Genomic DNA, 18649 nt, shown 5'->3' with positions numbered 1-18649 from the left:
TAGTATCCATGTACTGCACAAACTGTATAATCTGGGGCTGAGGCAAGAAACAGAACCAGAAATGATTAAAGATGTATTTATTTATTTTTACAACTCAAACAAAAAAAAAGACCAATAGCTGGAAGTCTTACTTTTTAGATTAAAGTTTCATTCATACAGATCACTGCTCTATCCATGCAGAGTAACACACCACAGAAACAGGCCTTCTTCAAGAGCTCTTGGCAGCGACCTGTCTGACATTTAGATCTCGCCACTTCAGCAGGTTGAGTGGAAGACCCCTCCCACCTTGACTCCCTGCCCGGCCAGGGTGTTGTACTCTCGGACAGCCTTCTCTGTCTGAAACACCTTCACGTCCACTCCCTGCTTCTGTATGTAATCCAGCGTGGAGGACGGCACCTGAGAGTGCAGAAGCAACTCACCATACAATTTAAAATTAGGCTACTGGATTTTAAAAGGTGTAGAATTAGAAAAGATGTCTGTAGGGGGAATCAATTCAAGGGACAAAATAAACACAAACCTGTGCTTTCATTGGTTTAATTTAGTAATATTAAAAATGGGCTTCCCTGGATAAAAGTGGAGGATCTCAAACTGATTACCTTCCTCTCAAGAGCTACATCGATCTTTATAGCTTCTTTCAGATAGGTCACCACCTTACTTCTCTCTTCACCTGACTCCCTAAAGCCAAGGCTGTGTGGCCTGTACCTGCAACGCCTCGCTCATGCCCCGTCCAATCACCAGTGTATTCACCCCCTTCTTCAAGACCTCCTCCAGATCAGCAGGCTGGACTCCAGGATGGTGCTGAGGGGACATTGGCACATATCACACCGTGGCTCCTGAATGCACTATTCAAAGCCAACTTTCAACCAAGATAAAGAACAATAGCAGCTACACTCCTGCTTCCTGAGTGGCATTAGAAATACCTCCGATTAGATCATTCTAGCGGTCTGGGCTCAAAACACATCAAAGCTCAGCAGAGAGGCTCATGGATCAAAGTATTGAATTCGGACCTTCAAAGTGGAAACTAATAATGTTGTGTTCCTCACCTTTTGTTTGCATTCTCTAGCAATTTATCAAAAAGAAAGGAAATGTTTAAGAGGAAAAGAGGCTTCACATTTGTTTATGGTTTGTCTTAAGTATTTAAATAATCACTGGTGTGACAAAGATGCTCCTGCAGGCTTACATCAGTGCCAGTTTCTCTCCAGTCCCAGGCACGACTCCCCCCTGGCCACACTTTACAGTCCTTGTAGGAGGTGGAGCATCCTTTCACCTTCATGTGACCCCATGATAAAGATGCAATCTCTGGAGAGGACATGGAGGCAAACTGGCACTAACCCTGGAATATCAAGTGATAGTCTTAGGAGCAGTGCCCTCAAGACTAGCGGGGAAAAAACATGGTTGAACAAAAGCCCATGCTTAAATGCACATGTGACACGTAGTCAGCCTGTGCACATACAAAATGTCCATATGGCAACACAAATTAGTACAATAATTGAATTACTAGAGGGATAGGAAAAAATGCACGCCTAGTTTGGGGGGGGGGGGGGGGATTTCAATATTTTTCATAAATCACGTTTTAAATATAACATGCTTAAAAGAAAAGCAAAGTTAACATCACTACTGTATTCATTACCAGTCAAATAAACAGCAACCACTGCTGTTGTTGTTTTACATGGAAACATGCAATGCACATGAACTCCACACACGCAGAGCAGTACCTTCACCCACCGCGTAGCCCATGAGAAACAACTGCATTCCTAATCACTCTACTGCGTACGTCATACAGCAAAGCTTTGCAGACGAACATGCTCTTGTTTTTCCTGTGGTAAAAATGTGAAAACCATAGAGGAAAGCAGGTGTGTCCTGCGAAAACTGAACCTAACACACAAAACCACAAAAACGACATATAATACGCACCAACAAGGCACGATGGCCGTCGTTCACCCTCTTTGGGAAGAAACAGCCCGTCTGTGCGCACACCCACCTCCAGGGACGAGCGCCCGGCTGCCCGCTCCAATCGCACGGCTGCCCGCCCTAGCGCCGCCCCTCCAGCCATTATGTGTAAACGAAAACTTGATACGCAAATTTAAAAGGATAAAGCTAATAAAATATTGACGCAAAAAGTTCAGTAAAAAAAAAAAATGGTAGGAGGAACAGGAAAGCTCGGATTGAATATTTACTTTATAACAGAACAGGGTCTGAAATCTATGAATTTCAATTACAGGGTCTCTGTGGTGGACACCCTCAACAAAAACACGTTCATGAACTACGACGTTAACATTTCCTTTTGTTTGTATTCCCTGCACATACATATATCTGCACATTTAAAAACATCAAGTCATATTTAGCAGAGCATAGGACATCGATGGGACTATACCTCTACAGCAAGAAGGACACCTTTCACAGCACATTACATTGGTGTCCATTAACATGAGCCAGTTTCTACTTTTTCGGTGTGATTTATGGCCACCAGCGAATTCAACACCGACCGTCACTATTTGAAATCAACTCCATCCAGCATCCACTTGTTTACATTAGTGATTTAACTTTCCGCGCAAAGACCTCTGGGCCAGTGGCGGCTCGGCCTGCGAGTCCTCCACCACTATCACAACACTACCCTGGCGCGGTGTATTGTGGGCCGTCCTCGGTCCTCCAAGCCCAGTCTCTTGCACCCCCATTGGAAAAAAATGGCTGCTTCGGCGGCAGCGGCGGGTTCTTGCCCCGGTTTGTGCCCCAGCTTCGCCGTGGTCTGCTCTTTCCTGGAGCGCTATGGAGCAGCCCTGGACCTGCCGGAGTTGACGTTCCCGCAGCTGGAGAGAGCGCTGCAGGAGACGGCGGCAGGTAACGCGGACATTGTGCGGGCTGTGATGTAGTAAAAAAGCAGTGGTGATGGAGACCCTTATGCTGCTGCTGGAGCAGCGCTGCTCTGTTGTTGTGGGGTGGAGGCTGCTCAGCGCCGCTTTCCCCCCAGGCTCCCACTCTGCCGGTAAAGTTTGAAAGCATGGGTTAATTCTGAATCATGTTTGGTGCTTTGCTGGTATGTTTTTGTCCGCGGGAGATCAGTCGCTCGCTGGCCGCTGCTCCTCGTAGCGCGTCGGGGTTGATTCCCCAGCTTGCCTTGATTTGCTTTCTCATGGAGTAAATTGTACTTTTTATTCTGCACAGAGGTACAGGAAACTGGCCGTGCTCAATCCTGAATGAGGCCCTTTTTGTGTGCTGTGTACGTGCTGCAGTTAACTTCTCACATGGGGATCGGGAGGTTTCATTGCACTCGGTGTGCGCCGACGATATTTACAGTTTAATGATATTTTTTGGCAGATAGTGGTTCACTGACAACACTGCGCAGGCGCACAGTACAATACTAAACTTCCTGCTGAATGGAGCCTCTCCATTAGTGCTCCGATATTCACTCATTCAAACTGCACTGGGGCGCAATGTGCGTGTCGACATCAGCGTGTGTTTGTGCATACATCAGAATAATTACATACAACACTGAATAGTTACTACAAAATACATTACAATAACATGTGATCAGGATGACCCCCCCCCCCCGGCCCCGAACAATAACATTTGATTAATTTCCTTGTCTTTTGTACATATCTTTATCGTATTTACCCAGGATGTTTAGTTTTTGGGAAATACGTACGCGCAGAACGTGTATTGATTTTGTATTAATGAACAACAACAACAAAACACGCCAATAAATATGGCGTGACGTAGGACGGGGATGCTGCTGTAACGCTGGCGGACACGTGTGCTATAGCGGTGTATTTACTATCCTGATTTCACTGCTGTGACGTTACGGCTGTTTAAACAGTTATTATTTAAATATTTTCTAAATAAGAGTTTCCCTCCTGCTGACTGGATTTTACAAATGCGACACAACAATTAGACTTGTGTGTGTTCGTCCACAGTGTTTGTGGCACATTTTCCGTTGAAATTGTATGCATATTGTAAACATTTTTGTGTGGGAAAATGCATTTCTAAAATGTTGCATTATTTCTGAGAGAGTTTTGATGTTTTTGTTTTTAGATTGCCTGTGGTTTAAACAGACGCAGAGTAGGCGTGTCGTACTGTTATTGATCGGATTAGACTTTTTATTATATCACATAACATAGTAATTCCTTAAAAATACGATATGATATTTTATTCTTAATACAAAAGCACTCGACTATATTTGCTTTACGTTTTGTAGTGTCTTTTGAGGGACAGAATTGGGCTAGTTAAATGGGGGTGCTACTCTTATCTCAAAGTGAAGTTGTCTAAATTAGTGTGATGTTACTCACTGTCACTGTTCTGCATTCCTGTGAGGGCTAACACATCCACACAAGAGCTTTATCATATAAAGTATATTAACTCTTTTAATACAGTTGTGCAAGAAACAACAACAAAAACAACCCTCAATTAATTATTTAGTATAGCGTTTAGTGATATATTTTTGTACCTCAGTTCCTTCACAGCACCATTATATGTAGGCCTATATAACATTTGTGTAGGTGTTTAATGTATAGTACACTTGCCTCTACGTTGGGGAAAACTACTATGTGTACACACACACACACACACACACACACACACTGTGTTGAGTCTGAGAGAGTGCCCAGTACAGCTGATTACCCTGCCACAAATCAACATGAAAGATTCTCGGATCACCTTAGTCAAAGGTACTCCACAACAGCACATCAATCTTCATCATTTGATTTGCACCACAAGCTTAGTCTTAATGGTTCAAATCATAGTGTTGCTCTTGTGGAAGACTGCCAACTACACTGTATTTTGTAACTAGGTCTTCTCAGGTGAAGTGTCTGAGCCCTGCTTTGTCAATGATGCAGAGTTCTAGACTATTTACTATATGTTTTACCCATGTGTCTTTCTTGACATTTGATCAAGATCCAAGATCATTCTTCTTGGATACGTTCCTAGACATTGATGGAGCAGGAGTGGGGCCTCCTTGTGGGGGGTCTGAGATGTGTTGCTGAAAGAGTGGCACCTGAAGCAGGTCCCTCTGTTTAAAGTAGGCCGGTGCTGTAAACCCCAATTGTAAGCACAGGCCACAAACCACAGTCACTGGCTTAAAAACCAGGATCATTGTTTCGTGAAAGAAATAAGTTGAAATGCAGAGCAGTCCGTGTTTGTTGTTTTGGTCTGTATTTATTGTAGTATTTATGTTTTTATAATGTATTTTACTTAAATTTGATCATTCTTACAAAATAACTTATGTTATACAATATATAAATTATAAGTGTTCCTGCAGAAATAACGCAGGTTCAAATTACATACAATTACATACATTTACCTACATTTATCAGCTATGCAACAACAAAATCTCCATGCGTACTAGCTTTTGTTTACAAGCTTAGGGATATCGGATTATTGCAGCTGCCAATCAGGTATGTAAATGCGTGTGTATACATATGTTTTTTTTGTTTTGTTGTAATTTATTTGGTGCTGAAAGGATACCTGTATTGTACTTTATGTTGAAATTGTGCTAGTTTTCCTTTTAGCAGAGAGGCTTTCTAGCTTAGGAATGAGATTTTCCTTTTTTTTCCTCTCAGTTCCCAAACCTTTGGTGGAACTCCATTTGAAGTTAATGCGGAAAATTGGCAAGTCTGTATCTGCAGAGCGATGGGAAAAGTATCTAATCAAGGTAAGAAAATCAAATCAGGGATGGTCATGGGTTCTGCACCATTTATATTGCCAATTGTTCTACTCTTGGTATAGCCTTCGGTGTTGCAGTCTTTGTTCAGATATCTCAAATATTCCAGATTGTGCTTTATGGAGGAATAACTGTGCTGATGAGGGGAGGGAATGTTACATGTGAAGCAAATTCACTCCTGTGAATATATACATGATTAAAAAGGTGTTATAGATTTGTCTGAAGTGCATGCCTGATTTTAAATTTCCTTGTTTGTCCCACAGATGTGTCAGGATTTCAACAGCACCTGGGCCTGGGAACTAGAGAAGAAGGGCTACCAGGAGATGACTGTTGAGTGCAAAACGGGAATCCTCAAGGTGAGACCATCAGCCTTTACCTACATTTCTCTAAGATTTTTTCAGGCCTTTTCATTTGTAGATCCCATTGATGTTTAAATTTTACACAGTTCTGGGGTACGGGTCCCAAGAAAACCTTCCTAAATGTGTTCAATAGTGTTTGCATGTGTGGTCTCGGTTTGTTCCTTAGAAATGAAGGTCTGTGTTATTTCTTGCGTTTCTCAGTACCTCTGCGAGTGCCAGTTTGACGAAAACATTAAGTTCAAGAATGTGATCAATGAGGAGGACCCTGATGCCATGCGTCTGCAGCCCATTGGCCGTGACAAGGATGGTCTTATGTACTGGTTCCAGCTGGACCAGGACCACAACGTGCGGGTCTATGTGGAGGAGCAAGACGACCAAGATGGGACATCCTGGAAGTGCATTGTGCGGTATGGCACTGTGGCAGGAGTTCTGGGGGGCACAGTTAGGGAGCGTTGGGCTTGGGTGGGCCTCTTTTGCTGGCAAGGTGCCTGTGCATCTGAGAGTTGTCACTAAGAGCTGTGTCTGTTCTCTGGCTGACAACAAAGCACTTCTGTGTGAGTTCTGTGATCACAATAGGAGAAAATGCCCTAGCCTCCAAAGGACATGTGCCTGTGGGATTGCAGGGTATGGTTGGGTTGATTCATTATTTGGTATCTTAAATTAGGTAGCATAAAAGTAATTGGTTATTTTAAAATTATATATTAAAAACAGGCCACCCATGAGCAATTATTAAGAGTTTTCCTGGTCCTGGAAACTGGGCTAGAGAACAGTGTGGAGGGGAGTTTATCGAGATGATGTAGAAATTTGTATTTAATTGTCCTCCGATTTTTCACTACAGCAACAGGAATGACCTGGCTGAGACCCTGGAGCTGCTGAAGGCTCAGATTGATCCATCTTTGCTGACCAAGCCAGAGCAGCAGGAGGGCTCCTCCAGCACCAGCCCCAGTCCCGATGACGAGGACAGCAAGAAGGAGGGCACAGAGCCTCTGCCACAAGGTACTGAATCCCCCGTGCGTTGCATGGCACTTAGCAAAGGCAGATTTCGTATATTGTTTCAGATTGTATTGTTGTGGAATTTTAAATGGTAGATATTTGTTTGACTGTATAGGTGAAGGCAGTAGCCCGAAGGTTGCGCAAACGGAAGAGGTTTCGAAGGACGCAGAAGACACCCCTGCAAAAGAGAACCTACCTACTGCGTCACTGAAGTGCAAAAGTGAGGAAAAGGCGACCGCTTTGGAAGAAAGGGAACAGGGAAAAGATGACTTCAAGGAGGAAGTGAAAGATATCAAACAAGAGATAATGGTGGATAAGGAAAATAAGGAGATGGAGGAGCCTGTAAACAAACCTGAGAAGGTAGATGAAAAGCCTGTAGTGGATAACAAGGTTAGAACCATCACTACTGTCATCAAAGAAGTAAGAGAAATTAAAGATGTCAAGAGCTCGACTCCCAGCACGGTGGCCCCCATAGGTGAGAAACAGGAGGTCCTTTTAAAGGTTGAACCTCCAGAGGAGGTCAAGGAGAAGTCTTCAGAAGAGGTGGAAAGAGCCCTGAAGAATGACCAGCAGGCCAAGATTCCACTAAAGAAGAGGGAGATCAAAATGACAGAGGATTTTGACAATGGGGGCAAGATTGCACGCAATCCTTCCGTCACCCCCACCAAAGAGCTTCTTAGGGAAGAAAGCAAAGCTGAAGAGGAGGTCAGACCCCCGGCTTCCATTGGTGGAGTAGAGAAGGAGGTGAAGGAGATGGTCAATGGGGAGATCCAAACGGCAAATGTTCTGAACAATCACCAAATTCAAGAAGAGCCCATGGAAACAGACATCCTTCCAGAAGCAAAATCTTCACTGGAAAGTGGGCAGGTTAAGAAGCCAGAAGCAGAGCCAGGTGGTTCCTTGGCCAAGGAGGAGAATGGCTTGCCTGTGTCCAGTCACAAGGCTAAGAGCCCACCAAAAGAGCAGAAAAATACAGTTGAACAAGAACAGACAACAGATAAAATAGCGGAACCTGAGCAGAAGAAGGAAACGCCAGCAGAGAGTGAGAAAACTCATTCTGTAGATCCTGCTGCTCCTCCTTCTGCTAGAGATACTACTAATGCTGCTGCTGCTGTTCTGGAAACAAAAAGTACATCATCTCCAAAAGAAGCAGAGATGTCTTCTCTCAAAGATTCTCTGGAAGCAGGTCCCGAGGAACCAATGGAAGTGTCAGACACTCTTGGAAACAAGTCAGATGAAACTGAAAAATCCAAGGAAACTCCGGAGGAAATTAACTTCCCTGATGAAACCTTGGTAAAGGATGCAGAGAAATCCAAGAAAGATTCCCTTGTGCATTCTCCAGTGGAGAGTAGGCCACCCGAACAAGAGGAGCTTGAGAAGAAGGAAGATGAGACCATTTCCTCCACCAAGAAAGGAGATTCAACAACTGAGGGAAAAGCTGAAGACAAAACATCAAAAGAACATAGCATATCACAGGGAAAGGAACAAAATGAGAGTGCTGCCATGAGCGTAGATCCCCCAGAGGAGAAGAGGACACCTGCTGAAGAGACTGAACACAGCACAGAAAAAGAAGAAAAGAGCACAGAAAAAGAAGAAAAGCGCAAAATAGGAAAAGTAGAAGAAAAAGATCAGGAAAACATGGACACTGAGGAAAGTAAGAAGGATGAAAAAGCTACTGTAGAGGACCAGAGAGAGTGTGAAAAACCTGAAGAAAATAAAAAGGAAAAGGAGGGAAAGGCAGAGGGGGAGGAGAGCAATGAGGTGTCATCAGAGATCCAGAAAGGTGGGATCCGACTGAAGATCAGGATTCCAGCCCACAAGAGGAAGGCTGTGATCCAGAGGGAGGAGAAGAGGCCAGACTCGGAGACAGACATGGCTGACAGGAGGTCTCTGAGGAGGTCACCCAGGATCTGCAGGCCTACAGCTAAGCTGGCTGAAATCCAGGACAAAAAGCAGGAGAGGAAGCAGACAGCCACGGCAGCAGAGGATGAAGAGGAAGAGGAAGAGGAGGATGAAGAGAAGCCAACTCCACAAAGAAAATCTAAGGAGGGATCAAGGAAAACTGATCCAGAGACACAGGCCAGATCAACCAAGGTACTTATCCAGTTCTTACTTTTCATCTTTACAGTACCATTTGTTCTAGTTTATGAAATTTTAAATGTGTGCAGTTCTTTGTGTTGAACTTGTGGTAGTGATTTTCTTGATGGTGCCGTGGTTATAGTCCTTGAATGCATTTTAATTTATTCTTCTGTTAATCGCTTCTGTGCTCCGTAACAAGTAGGATTCCAGTCCTGAGGCCATTGTGCTAAACATTGTGCATGTTTCCACTTCAGGGTAGACGACGCCATCGGAAAACACGTTGGACAAATATCCGCGCTCGGTGGCGCAAAAATAAGGGGTCGAGTGAGGAGGAGGAGGAGAGCGAGGAAGATGACAGTGATGAAGATTACAAGGTGGAGAAGGACAAGGACAGGCACGTTTCAGATTCCGAGGAGGAGCCGACACCCAACGATGACCCTTGCAAACACTGTGGCCTCTCCAACCATCCTGAGCTGGTGAGCTCCTAGCTGGGTCATGTGACACAACTAGGTCTGATTGCCCTTTGGGGCCAGGGCTGTCTTGCATGCTCTAGGATTTCCTGCAAAAGCTTTTTTTATTGGGATTATTACAGCTGTAATGGTAGATAATGGTAATAGGTGTTTTGTATGTATGTTTTCATACTAAAACAGGTGAACACAACAGCAGTGTTGGCTTAGTCCACTAAGTTGCCCCTGTCTTCCTTCCTGCAGATCCTCTTGTGTGACTCCTGTGACAGTGGCTACCACACAGCCTGTTTGCGCCCCCCCCTGATGATCATTCCTGATGGGGAGTGGTTCTGTCCGCCCTGTCAACATGTAAGTGTCCCGTCATTGATTTAAACCCAATACCCTTTTGGCGCAGAGTTTCTCCTGTTTGTGAAAACATGAAGATGGTCAAAAATGGAGGGTTTGGGAGAGGATGATGGTTCTGAATGGGAAGTTTTCATGTTTTACTTTTCTTTCCTCTCTCTCAGTTCCCGACACAGCCAATAAATGTGTTGCTTGAGGTGGTGAGCCTGCAGACACCGGCCCACCTCTAGTCGAAGCATCTGAAGTAAGAAAGGGGCCCTCGAGAGACACTTCTGTTTTTAATCGGTTTTATTTCTCTGCAGAAACTCCTGTGTGAGAAGCTGGAGGAGCAGCTGCAGGAATTGGATGTGGTTTTGAAAAAGAAGGAACGGGCAGAGAGAAGGTGAGGAGGGACTGTCTCTTCATGATGCTACGCTGTGACCTGATGACAAATTATAGTTATTCTACGGTCTATATAATGGTTTTTACTGTCTCGACAGGCGAGAACGTTTGGTGTATGTGGGGATCAGCGTTGAAAACATCATCCCTGCTCCCGTAAGTAATACGGACTTGGATTCTAATGGCGCTAAAGTTTTTAGCCCACCCAAAAAGAAGGTCAGTAGAGATTTAATTTGGGACTTAAACTGTACAATTTAACAGACAGAATCCTTTGACTTAACTTGCTAGGGGGGCAGGAGATTAACACTATATTACTCATTACTCTACCATGTGTAACTTTGCTTTTTCATTGTTATTGTTACTTTTACTATTATTTATTGTCTTGTGCAGTATTGCTTGTGTTCTATTGACATAATGTCGTATGGGCAATGCTTACAGTTATTCAATGTTCAAATAATATAAATCTTGATTAATAATAAAATCAGATTCAGTTTTACACTTTAACGCTTATTTTTGTAGTTAACCATCTATTAAAAGTGTAAAATAATAGTTGGGGGAAATGTTTTTAATTGACAAGAAAGTATTTATTTTCTGAAGTTAAAGTGAATAGTCTGTAATGTCTATAAAACTGCTTTAATTGTGAAAACTTTTACTTTGGTAATTGTCATTAATTACTAGCATTTTCAGATTACTAATTTTCAATTTATAGTCTGAATCATAAAACAACCAAATCTACTGTTTGTAGCAGAGGGGACTTGTCCTTAAATTAAGCAGTCCATTTTAACACCCTCTGAAAAGTGACTTTGCCTGCACTTTAATATTGATCTGTAACATCAATATTTAGTCAGTTAAATTGTCCTACTTCTGTATACATTATAATTGGTTAATGACTTCATATCTTGTTAAGGAAATGTTTCATGTATTTTTTTTTCACTCATTCATTGTGCCTGTATAAGATTTGTTAAAAATAATACCATAAATCATGCTATTTATTTTGGTTTACTTACCTAACACAAATCCTGTGATAGATTTTAAAAGCCCTGTCTTCATTAATAAAACTGGCGCTGGTCTGGTTACTGTCAGATCTCCTGCCTGGTTTCTTATTCTAATCATTCTGATTGAATGCAGTCAATGAGCGTCACCCTTTGAAATAATTTTTACATTTTGGGCTGCATGAATAACCTCTGCTTATTTCTGACCATAGTATTTTCTTCACTCCTGACCATGCTTTTGTTCTCCCCAGGACCCAGAAATAGAAGAAGGAAAGGAAGAAAAGAAAAAAGAATCAAAAAAATGTAAAACGTTGGGAAGGAGGTCCACGAGAACAAGAAAGTCGATCAGCTACAGGTACAGACGGGGTCTCTGGGACTTTCCCGCCTTGTGGGTGTGCTGAAGGGAGCTCCCCTTTGCGAATGAACATGGAGAGAGACGGTGGATTGATGTAGAATTATTCATTCAACATTTTCTATAGTGCACTGTAGGAAGACTACACTTTACAAGTATCCAATAGCCCCTAAGATAATTTTTCAATTTTTTTTTATCTCACTTTATTTATTCATTCAACTTAAACACTTGATCATAATGAGGTGAATAGTGTTTTCAGCTATTGTGGTCAGGAAGGCAGTCTCTTAACAGTGGTCTTCTGATTTTGGCATAAGATTTGACGAGTTTGATGAGGCAATCGATGAAGCGATTGAGGAAGACATCAAAGAAGCGGAGGGAGGAGGTAAGCCTCTCATATTTTGACCTGTACAGGTGGTAGTTTTTAGTGTCCTGTAGAGTTCTATGCATCACAACTACGTTGAATGCGTTTTTTTAACACCCACAAGTATGCATTGTATCCGGGCTTTCAGGAGCAGGCCGAGGGAAGGACATGGCGAACATCACGGGGCACAGAGGGAAAGACATCTCCACCATCTTGCAGGAGGAGGGCAAGGAGAACCGTCGGCCACCGAGGTCTGCATCCGCAGTGCGTAGGAAGAAACGCCGGCGCCTCAACGACCTGGACAGTGACAGCACGGTGGACGAGGACGAAAGCGAGGATGAGTTCCGCATAAGCGACAGGTGGGCCAACACCCCGCCACGCTCACAGGCCACACCCTCCCACCCCACACACAGGCTAATGTATTCAAGACTATCATCCGATTCATTTCAACAATCAATAATAATAATAATACATTAAAATAAGACCATAATAAAATAGTGCACCTTGCAAGGGTTCAAAATTTCCCAGTCTAGCACAGTTGAAAGCTCACCTTGCTCTGCTAGTGTCGTGTTACTAACGAGGCTTGCGTGGATGTGTGAGAGCAGCACGGAGGAGGAGGAGTTCGTGTTATCGGACGAGGAGGCGGAGGACAGTGACGGGGATGTCCGTTCCAACGACAGCGACTACGGCCGTCGCTCCCGCCGTGCACAGCAGAAGAAGACCAAACGTCAGAGCCAGAGACTGCGGAGGAGACAAGGGCGCAGGGAGTACTCTGACGACGACGAGGAGGATGAGACGGAGGAAGATGAGGAGGAAGAAGAAATGGGTGAGCGGCCTTGATTGGAAACCTAGATCTGTTATTGCTTTTTTCATTAGATTCCCATATTCGGGGGCGACGTACAATTGTTACTATACATCACATTACTTTTACATACAATTACCCATTGATACAGCTGGGTTTTACTGGAGCGATTTAGGTACAGTTCCTTGCTAAAGGGTTCAAGGGAATGTAAAGATACAGAAATAAAACTAGGGTTGTAGAATGCCCTGTTTGTATTGATTAGTTTGTACGAGTGCCCATGCTGAGACCTCTCTTTGTCGTGTGTGTGTTCAGAGACAGAGAGGTCCAGTGATTACAGCGATGATGACCTGGACATGAGACGCCGTCGGTCTCGGAGGAGCCAGAGGGCGGCGGTGAATTACTGCGAGACCTCGGAGAGCGAGGGTTCCCACGCCGCCCGCCGCAACAAACACCCGCTGCACCGCCGCCGGCTCTCCTCTTCCACTGAAGGTCAGCCATTACGTCTGCAGAACACTGTAACCAATCCTGTTTTTTCAGGAGAAGCTGTTTTCCTTCTCGGTTGTGGATTGGTGAGAGAGTCACCAGGGGGGTAGTGCTGAGAGTAATGTTTCCTTCCGTTTCGAAGGCCAGTTTGTCATTGAGGTGTCAGTGGGAGTTTTCCAAGAATTGTTGGTGATTGTAAAAGAAAAACAACCTTAAGGATGTAACCCTTAGCTTTGTTTTACCATCTCTCTCTCTCTCTCTCTCTCTCTCTCTCTCTCTCTCTCTCTCTCTACCCCCCACAATCCCCATCCCAAACTATCCAGGGAGTTTCAATAGCAGACTCATGGAGGATGAGGATGACGAGGAGGACAACCAGATGAAGAGGAAGAGAAGGGGCGATTCCTCAGAGGAAGAATTGAGGTTTAGGCGGCGACTGACAATGAAGCGACGGAAAGCCTCCGAGGAGGAGGAGGAGGAGGATGACGACGACACCGACGACGACGAAGAGGATTCGGATGGGGAGGAGGAGGAACGGCCTGTCCGCAAGAGACTGAACCGCATCGAGACAGATGAGGAGGACGAGGAGCCGCCGCAGCAGGAGGAGAAGAAGACTGAAAAGAAGGTCCCAGCGAAGAGCCAGCCCTCTGTAGTGCTGAAAAAGCCCAATAGGATAACCAGCGAAGACGAAGAGGAGGAAGAGCCCTCGGACAAAGCAGATCCGAGCCCTTTGGATTATAACTTGGTGGAATTACCTTCTACCAATGGACAGAGCCCAGAGAAGGGTCTGGAGACCTTTATCGCAAAGCCCAGTGCCGCCCCTAGTGCGGTCGCCCTTGCACCTCCCAAAGCCAGCGCTGCTGCTCCATCTGCAGCAGCTGCCAGCACCACCGTCACCCCCTCCGCCGTCCTGGCCCCCAACGGCACGGGCGAACAGGATGTCACCCCTCAAGAGGAGGACGAGGATGACCTTTTGGGAGTGACCGACCTTGTGGACTATGTTTGTAATAGCGAACAGTTGTAAGACTTCTTTGTTTTGTTTATTTTTGCTCTTCATCCCCTCTTCCTCCTCCTAGTATGAACTCTACTTCCACGATTAGGGACTCGTTTATTCCGCAGCTGTTGCTGTAGGCTGGATAAGGGATGTTTGGGGGGATGGGTTACGTAAATGGGGCCTCATGGTGCTCCTCCACTTCTCACTACACGAGTACTGAAATGAAGGTATCAAGCTTCATCCTGAAGAGCCAATACTTTGCTCTCCATTATATTTCTGTCCATCGTACTTAAATTTTGTTTTATATAGTTTTTTGTCTTCAATTTTATTTTTATTATTTTTACCCCCATTTTCTGGAGGTTAACATTGTATTGAAGACTCCCTATGTTGTATATTCTCTTCTTGTGCATTGGTCCATGTATTACTTAGATTTTGTCCTTCTCCACTGTAAGATTTAAAAAACAAATGTAAGAAAAATTACACATGCTTTGTGTTTGAAGAAACAAAAATGGGCGGGGCGTGGGAGGCGGGGCACGAAATGCATTCCTTACTTGACTGGACTGGTCTGGAACGGCAGGCACTGTCTGTGTGAAGAACCTTTTCCTGTTCTCTTCTAGATATGACATCGTCCATTAGATTCCAGAATACTGTTGACATGGATGGATGGTTACTGTAACAGCCTTGGTGAGTGCCGTGGGGTCACAGCAGTGGGGGATGTGTTACGGTTACTTCTCATGTGTTGCAGAATCTAGACTTCACTTTTTAGCTCATTTGTAAGCTGACCGGGAAAGAACCATGTTCACGAACTCTTGTCTGAAACTAAACCCTATTATCAAAATCAACATTCTCCTATTTTTGTAACTTTTCCCCAAACCAGCTTCATGCTGTATATCGGGTCTTTAAAAAAAAAAAAAAAAAAAATATATATATATATATATATATATATATATATATATAATTTATATTTATTTATTTTTTAGAACTGTTACTTGACAAAAAAACACCTCATACCAAACATTCCCACAGACTTTGTGATCCTTGAAGTGATAGGATGTAATTTCTTCAACATCTGATAGAGATTAAGGCTATTTTATAGGAATTGGTTTGACAATATTGCCACAGAAATATCTGAACCAGAAAGATGTTCAGGAAGGATTGCATGGGAAGGTAGTAGCGTCTTATTCAGGCTGTGTATCTCTGTGCCAAGGCACGTAAATCATGAATAACTTCTAGCCCTAGAACAAATGTTAATGTTAACATTTTAGATTTTAATTAGAGAACTTGACTGTTGACACTCACTCATGGCATTGCTTCATATTTACATATGTCCAATGCTACTGCAACTCTAGATACAATCATGATACTATTTATATTTCACTTTATTAAAGTACACCTCATTGCTGATGTATGAAATGCTGGCAATTGATGTTTTACATACCTAAATGAAGTTACCCCCCTCTCCCTTATATGTATACTGACTGGCCCTAGAAATTTCAGCTATCTGTGAAGTTTAGTTTTTATGCTTTTTAAATGTTTAATGTAACTTGTTGACTATTTAAAAAAAAAATCACTAGGAATGTTTAGTTATTTTCTCATTTTTAAACTGCTGTGAAGCTCTTTTTATTTAAAGAGGTTTGAGATGTAGTTTTAAATAACCTCAAATTCACTTTCTTCATTCCCCACTCCCTTCTTTGTAATATATTTACTACATTCTGCCATTTATTTGCAATATTTAATCGTTCTTTTGTTGGGTTTTCTTTTCATACCTTTTTTATTGATTGATTTCTCCAAGGATACCCCCATGCATTTGTTATCAAGCACACTTTTTGAAAGTGTTTAAATATCTGAGAGGACCAGTGGTATGAATAAGGGCATTCTGTTAGTACTTTCACAGTGCTGCAAAAACAACAAATCCTCATGTTTTCATGTGAAATATTTTTCGAAGCACAAATTGTCAGGGGACTTGCATAAAATCAGAGCCACCAACACTGAAATATTACAGTGTGTAGAAGCATATCAAACTTCGATCAATCACATGAATTTGTAATCATCTTTGTCATTGCCAGCTGTAGTGTTCATTTATGTCTTCCCGTTGGGGAATACCAGCTTATTCTGTAAAACTACCATTTAGCTTAGAAGGATAAATTCGCTAGCAGCCTAAAATCATGGAAAGTCAATGGAAACCAGTTTTGAGAAGGAGTCTCCTCTTTATAAGAAAATGAAATTGTACTGTTTTGCTCCCCAGATTTTTTTCTTTGCCCTGATTGCCAAGTTGTCCCCAGAGATTATACATATTGTGGTATGGAAGAGAGGGACCAAGTTGCAATAAACACCTGTTGGAAATTCATAGCACTGAAATTGGTCTAGTGTCACTACGAATGTGTAGAAGATGACATTAAAGATATGCTCAATGTTCTCTGTAATATTAATACTTGTTTAAGAGGTACGGAAGCAGAGTACAAACAACCAACCTATTTCCCTTCAGTACAGATGTCTTTTTTTGTAGTAACCTCTCCCCCAACCACCCCCCCCCCCCCCACAAACACACACACAGCATGTTCTAGAACAAGCTAATATGGCCAGCTGCCTCAATTGGTAACTTTTGGAACATTTTCCATAATATAGTGTATCATCAAGAAGCATTTACTATGACTTAGGTCGTCTTAAGAAACCGCACTCTTCACAGCTCTGTGGATCCTGAAACGTACCCGACATCCCTAGATTTCAGTGTACAGTCTCAAAATGAAAACAAAAAGAAGAAGGAAAAAAAAAACATTGAAAAATAAAACAATCTGTGTGTATATTTGTAGTTTATGCTGTAACATATTTAGAAGCTTTTTTTAATAAATGAAATAAACTATATAAAGCAATTCTTTACAATTGCTACTGTTTATAATTTTTGTAGTAAGTTGTGATATTTGCACAACTTTTGTAATGTATAAAAAGTACTGGCATGATGTTTGATGTCATCTTGCAAATGTTAGTAATTTGTTTGAGGATTCAAAAGGCTAAACCAACAACCCTTGCCCTCTCCCCCCTACCTTCTATCCAGCAATGTCCCTCGTCTCTTGGTACTGCACTGTAGATATAGGACTAAAACAAGTTACGCAGAACTTGTCCGAATGAAGAACATCCAAATACTAAATGCGAAGATTAAACGTAGGGTCTGTGTTGTCTGGGATGTATTATTTTGTGTTTTTGACAGAAGTATGAGACCTAATCAAGTGACTGAATCAAGACCATAAAACTGGCTGCTTGGACATATAAAACAATATATATTGTAAACAAATATCTTGTTACAGATGTTAGTTACACTTTTCTGGGTAACCACAACAATTTAGTTTTTTTTTTCTTTAAATGAAAAAACAAATATATATATACAGTGTATGTCCTGCGTTTAATAGACATTTTTTTAATCAAAAAAATAGAAAAAAAAAAAAAGGATTTATAAAACCATGTTAATATACCTATGAAATATTTTAATCTTAGCCTCTTTGTGAATTTGTCCACCCCTATTTTAAGGTCTGAAAATGTACCCACCTACCTGGGCTTTGTGTTTTCACAAAAACTGAAACCTTTTGTATTGGACTTGCCTTTTGCTGGGGAATAAAAGCTGTTTCAAAAAGTTCAGCCCTAGAGGTTATCAGAGAGGCAAGAAAAATATACACGCAACTTAACCAATATCCTGTCTTCATATTTTTGTTCTTTCCATCATTTCTGACTCCAGCTTGTGTGCGCTAAGGGTTTAACCATCTTTTGATGCTTTAAATCTGCAATTTTGGTTGGTCTCCATAAAAAAAAAAAAAAAAAAGAAATTTGAGAAGAAAAAAGTACAAACATGGAAAAAAAGAAAGTTGGTGCCAATATTTTTAAGTGTTTAGTGTTGTCTCACTACAGTCTGGTCAGAATTGTGTATAAGCTAGGCCTCCTGCATTAAATATTAGCTCTAGGCCTTAGTGTCTGTGTAACACCTTTTTTTGTTTTTCTTTCAAAGCGTTTTGTTAAACCTGCTGTAATTTCTTTCATATAAATAAAAGACTTGTAAATTTGTCATAAGAAAAAGGTTTCCACCTGCCTCTCCATGCTTTAGTTTATACACTATAGTGTCCTTAAAAGAACAAAGTTTACAAACTTAATAACTTAATCAAGAAGTCTGTGTATATGCATATTATGCACATAAAAGTTGCACTCCAGCGTGGGTTTATACCAGCATTTTTAAAGTGGTGTGCCTCATATAGATCAGAGTCCTGTTGCCGACCCGTACATGCTACACAGGCGCACAGGTGATGGATGTTAACCTGTGCGTGTGATTGCACTCCCGTCCTGCAGGGGCGCTGTGGCCGCAGCGGCGTTCTGTTCGCGGCGCTTCCTCCCCGCAGCAGCTCCTCGGTCGGCCT

General features: G+C 42.5%; 2 protein-coding genes across 3 annotated transcripts; one reads left to right on the top strand and one right to left on the bottom strand.

Moving 5' to 3' along the window:
- Window positions 1-60: 60 nt before the first annotated feature.
- aamdc (adipogenesis associated, Mth938 domain containing) lies at window positions 61-2574 on the bottom strand. The gene is made up of 4 exons (XM_066699328.1): window positions 1915-2574; window positions 1181-1333; window positions 703-798; window positions 61-396 (listed from the first exon to the last, which is right to left on the bottom strand). Exons 2-4 carry the CDS (start codon window positions 1310-1312, stop codon window positions 256-258), a joined length of 369 nt encoding a protein of 122 aa, XP_066555425.1. The 5' UTR covers window positions 1313-1333; window positions 1915-2574; the 3' UTR covers window positions 61-255.
- A 98-nt stretch (window positions 2575-2672) lies between these two features.
- On the top strand, window positions 2673-16599 carry rsf1a (remodeling and spacing factor 1a). 2 transcript variants are annotated; one of them, XM_066699327.1, is made up of 16 exons: window positions 2673-2838; window positions 5553-5644; window positions 5917-6009; window positions 6214-6419; window positions 6851-7008; window positions 7121-9099; window positions 9339-9560; window positions 9795-9899; window positions 10196-10275; window positions 10373-10487; window positions 11515-11618; window positions 11930-11997; window positions 12125-12335; window positions 12582-12802; window positions 13091-13267; window positions 13585-16599. In XM_066699327.1, exons 1-16 carry the CDS (start codon window positions 2685-2687, stop codon window positions 14280-14282), a joined length of 4683 nt encoding a protein of 1560 aa, XP_066555424.1. In that variant the 5' UTR covers window positions 2673-2684; the 3' UTR covers window positions 14283-16599. The 2 variants fall into 2 exon arrangements, with proteins under 2 accessions (XP_066555424.1, XP_066555423.1); XM_066699326.1 differs by having other exon boundaries at window positions 12101-12335.
- The last annotated feature ends 2050 nt before the right edge of the window (window positions 16600-18649 follow it).

This window comes from Amia ocellicauda, chromosome 3 (assembly GCF_036373705.1).
Source record: "Amia ocellicauda isolate fAmiCal2 chromosome 3, fAmiCal2.hap1, whole genome shotgun sequence".
Taxonomy (NCBI): domain Eukaryota; kingdom Metazoa; phylum Chordata; class Actinopteri; order Amiiformes; family Amiidae; genus Amia; species Amia ocellicauda.
Note: the sequence above shows the minus strand (reverse complement) of the source record. Positions and strands in the feature narration are given on the sequence as shown.